General features: G+C 43.3%; 1 protein-coding gene across 8 annotated transcripts in view; it reads right to left on the reverse strand.

Annotated features, from left to right (window-relative positions):
• Positions 1–305: 305 nt before the first annotated feature.
• PUM1 (pumilio RNA binding family member 1) overlaps positions 306–4447 on the reverse strand; it is an 85079-nt gene continuing 80937 nt past the window's right edge. For all 8 annotated transcript variants that reach the window (XM_027693995.1, XM_027693990.1, XM_027693994.1 and 5 more), the window contains exon 22: positions 306–2195. In XM_027693995.1, the coding sequence (XP_027549796.1) occupies positions 2064–2195 (132 nt within the window). In that variant the 3' untranslated portion in view covers positions 306–2063. The remainder of the gene's footprint in view (positions 2196–4447) is intronic.

Raw genomic sequence — 4447 nt, forward strand, 5'->3', positions numbered from 1 at the left:
CTCTCTCCAGCAGCTCCACGTCCTTGTGCTGTTGTTCCCAGGGCTGGAGCAGCTCTGCAGGGGGGTTTCACCTGAGGGGGCAGAGGGGCAGAATCCTCCTCTCCCATCGGGGATGCAGCTCCATCCACGTGCCCTGGGGAGCCTGGGCAGTGCCCAACCAGCCTCTGGGGGAAGAACCTTTGCCTGAGATCCACCCTGAGCCTGGCCTGACACAGCTCCAGCCGTTCCCTGGGTGCTGTCCCTGCGCTCACAGAGAGATCAGAGGAATCTGCCAACTCCAATTAAACCTTTCCTTAGAGCCAAAGCCAGATTCCAAAGTTCTGTATTTTTCAAAATAAAGATCACACGTTGTTTAGAGACAATCTACACAAGAGTTACAAAAAATAGTCGCCCAGGCATAAGCATACACAGGTTTGTTAATTATACACATATGGTTACAAGTGTGCTTGCAAAAAAGTTCATTGGAAATATACACAAGGCTCTGTAAATGTACACCGTGTAGTGTTACAATTCTATATTCAAACAAGGAAAATTGACAGTATGTTACATTCACTTACAAGTAGACAAAATGCAAAATACAGTTCATCTTCTGTACAAAAAGGGGAGGTGATTCACACTTTACAAGGTGAAAAGGGACTCTGATTGTAAGGAAAACTGGGAGGGGGCTGTACTTTTGCACTTTTTTTGTTTCTTACTGTCACAAAATAAGCAAAACATTACTTTGTAAGAGTCAAAAAAACACTATTTGGAACTGAATCAGTTTTGTAGAACATTTAGAAAGGATCGCTACCGTTCAACTAGGTGACAAATAAAACCAAGCATTTATTTTTCTTTCTTTTTTTTTAAACATTAACTAGGCTGTATAAAGAGAACATTTCCTTCAAAAGAAAAAATTTACTTCTGGTTGAAATTACAATTTACAATATACAACACTATATGCTACGACCATAAAAGGTGTGAATATACACTGAAATGCACAGGTTTTGCTAATTCTTTTTTTTTTTGTTTTCTTACCAAAAAACAGGTTTTTTATGTCGATTCAAACTTCTCCACATTTACATTACAGAGGTTTACAAATGTACAATTGTACAGTCAGAAGTATGTTCCACTACTAGGGTACATTATAGATACAGATCAGACATCAAAACAAGAAAATACTACAAATTTTTATATATGTAAAGTCTACACCAAGTATACACTATATATTTATAGAAGCAAGACCAAAGCCGAGTTGGATTTTTGTTTTTTTTTTTTGTTTTTTTTTTTCCTCATGCTAAATAATCAAATTTTGTGTCTCTCCAGGTGAACAGACCAGAGGAGGCAGTAAACAGGTACCCCCACCCCCCACTTTTAAAACCTCTGGGTGTTTTCTCCCCCAAAACGCCAGCTAAGCTCCCTCCTTCAGCATGTTATACTCACCAATAAAATAAAAAAAATCGGAAAGAAAGCAATTAAAAAGTTTTAAAAACTGAATTTTCTCTCTTGGTTTGTTTGTTTGTTTTTTTTTTTAAAACCCAAGCTTGAAGTTGAATTTTTGTTCTTTTTAGTTATTTATAAACAGCGTTAAATGCGTCGGGTCGTTGAACTGAAATTCAAACTTCTGGCTGATTTTTGCCTAAAAGGAGAAAAAAATAAAACCAAAGAAGTGTTTGCAAAATGTTTGCCCGTGAGGCAGATGAATTAAAAAGGGTTTGTTGTTTGTTTTTTTTTCCCGTTTGTTTTCTTCAAACCAACCACCCTGAAAGTTTCCACGTTTGGAATATAGATACAACAGTGAACAAAAAAAAAAAATGTGGCCTTCCATGTACATCTGAGACCTATGTACAAGTATTCTATACACCAGTAAAACAGCAGGGCAATTAGTTAATTAAAAAAAATAATTAGTACATGTTATGCATAATAAAATTAAAGAAATTTACAAAGGCTTTGCTTTTCTTTGTTTGTTTGTTTTTTTTTTCTTTTTGAGTTTTTTTTTAGCAACCGTCGAGGTGGATCTTTAGTGTGAGTTGGGGTGTTGGTGGTTGCTGGTTGTGGGGGCCGGGGGTGGCTCTGGTGGGGCCACCTCAGATGATGCCGTTGGGGGGGCCACAGATGGGCCCCAGGTCCACCCCGTTCTTCATGTAGTACTTCTCCAGCTTGGCCAGGATGTGTTTGCCGTAGGTGTATTTGCGCAGGGTCGCGATGTGAGGCCGGATCTGGGAGGGAAAAGCAGAAAAAAGCGGGATTTAGGAACCTGTGTCACGGTCAGATACGTCCCCGGCGAGCTCCGGGTCCTGCCAGAGCAGCAAAAACATCTGAGATGTCACAGAATCAGAGTTGGAACCCACAAGGATCATCCATCCAACCCCTGGCCCTGCACAGACACCCCAACAATCCCACCCTGTCCCTCAGGGCAGTGTCCAAACCCTCCTGGAGCTCTGGCAGCCTTGGGGCTGTGCCCACTGCCCTGGGGAGCCTGGGCAGTGCCCAACCAGCCTCTGGGGGAAGAACCTTTGCCTGAGATCCAACCTGAGCCTGCCCTGACACAGCTCCCTCAGGTCCTGTCACTGGATATCAAAGCACCCTTTGCTGTCATCACACAGTTCCTGGGAATTGAGGGAATCATCCAGAACTCACAGTTGGGATTTTTCACCTGGTCAAGCAGGTGACAACACGGATTTAAATGTAGTGGTTTCACGCTGAAGGAGGGTTAGATGGGATACTGGGGAGAAATCCTTCCCTGTTGAGGGCCTTGAGACCCTGGCACAGGTTGTCCAGAAAAGCTGTGGCTGCCCCTGGATCCCTGGAAGTGTCCAAGGCCAGGTTGGACGCGGCTTGGAGCAACCTGGGCTGGTGGAAGGTGTCCCTGCCCATGGCAGGGGATGGAACTGGATGGGCTCTGAGGTCCCTTCCAACCCAAACCATTCCAGGATTTCATTATTCTGACTTTCCACTCTCCAAATGGGAGCTGCAGCCGGGATTAGGGAGCAGCCAGGCCTGATGGACAGCATTCCCTGCTCCACAGGTGGACACATCCCCAGTACTGACCATCCCATCAACCTCCCATGGGAAACCCATCCCAAACTTATTCTCTGCCAGCAGCTCAGCCTCCAGCGCTTCAAATTCCTGTTCCACCTCCAGGACCCACCTCCCAACAACCATCAATCCATGCCTTGGCTCCCCACACCCCATTCCCAAGCTCTGGTGGCTGTGCTGAGGAAAAGGAGCAGTGAAGCTCCCCAGGTCCAACAATTTGTTCACCTTCATTCCTGAGACTTCCTTCTTCTTTACTGACAGAACTGTTGAAATTACCTTCCAATTCTATTTTTTCCAACATATCGCCCTCTTTAACCTCACACAAAGTGCTGTTTGTACAACACCTACATTCCCAATCCACAGCAATTCCCACAGTGCTTAAGCTCCACTTTCCCAGACTTTCCTTCAGCCTGATATCACAGCTCAAATCTTCATATTCACTCAGCCCTATTTAGCTGTCAACCCAGTGCTATTTTTGACAGCCCCACTGATAATCTAATTTGCATTTGATTCAAAAGACTTTGCTTGACAGGAAAAAGAAAGTAACATCAGTAATGGTAATTTGTATATTATTTTAACACACAGCTCTCTATTACAGATTAGCAGAGCTCCAGGCCCTTCTGCTGCAGTCAAATTGGGTGTATCCCTTGCCAGACATCTTCATTTAATTATCTTCAGCATTTCTTCTGGACTAAACCAGATTTTAGTCTAAAAGAACTACTCTGAGTGATTCCTAAATGTAAGAATTAACCTTCCTGAAGATTATTTCAGCTGTTTATGTTGATTAATCTACTGATGAACTGCCTTGTGGAAGCAAAACCAGCTTACTCACACTAATTCCCACTATTTATAGAAAACCCACTTGGTCTGTTTTACTCAAGGATTCTTAAATATAGTAAGAAAAATTCTTCGTTAGGATTTCAATACCTGACACTATTCACAGTTCCTCTTAAAAATAAATCAATGAACAGGGGGTTTTCCAAGTCAGTGTCAGACAGGATTTCATTTCTCTTAAGAGCTCTGGATGGAACTGGGGTTTTTCATCAAGGGACACACCCCAAAACTTGTCCCTGAAGAAAATTACCTCAGTTCTACCACCCAATTAAAGCCTCTTATTTTCCATTCATTGCAATTACAAAGCCCTGAAAATGTGACCTTTCATATCCGGGAAAAATGAAGACATTCCCTGATTTCAGAGCTCCCTGCCCTTGGGACAAGAGGCAAACAGCCCTTGGGGCAGGACTGGCAGAAAGGGAGATTTCATTCCAAAATGCTTTCATTTTTGACAAATACGAAGTTCTAGGATGGTTCTGCACTCAAACATTGCAGTATAATGCTAAACCATACAAGCTTTGGACATCAGCAGGAACTTCCTCATGGAAAGGGTGGTCAGGCCTTGGCAGGGGCTGCCCAGGGAGGTTTGGAGTCCCCA

This window comes from Neopelma chrysocephalum, unplaced genomic scaffold, assembly GCF_003984885.1.
Source record: "Neopelma chrysocephalum unplaced genomic scaffold, ASM398488v2 Primary Assembly neopelma1_95, whole genome shotgun sequence".
Classification (NCBI taxonomy): Eukaryota; Metazoa; Chordata; class Aves; order Passeriformes; family Pipridae; genus Neopelma; species Neopelma chrysocephalum.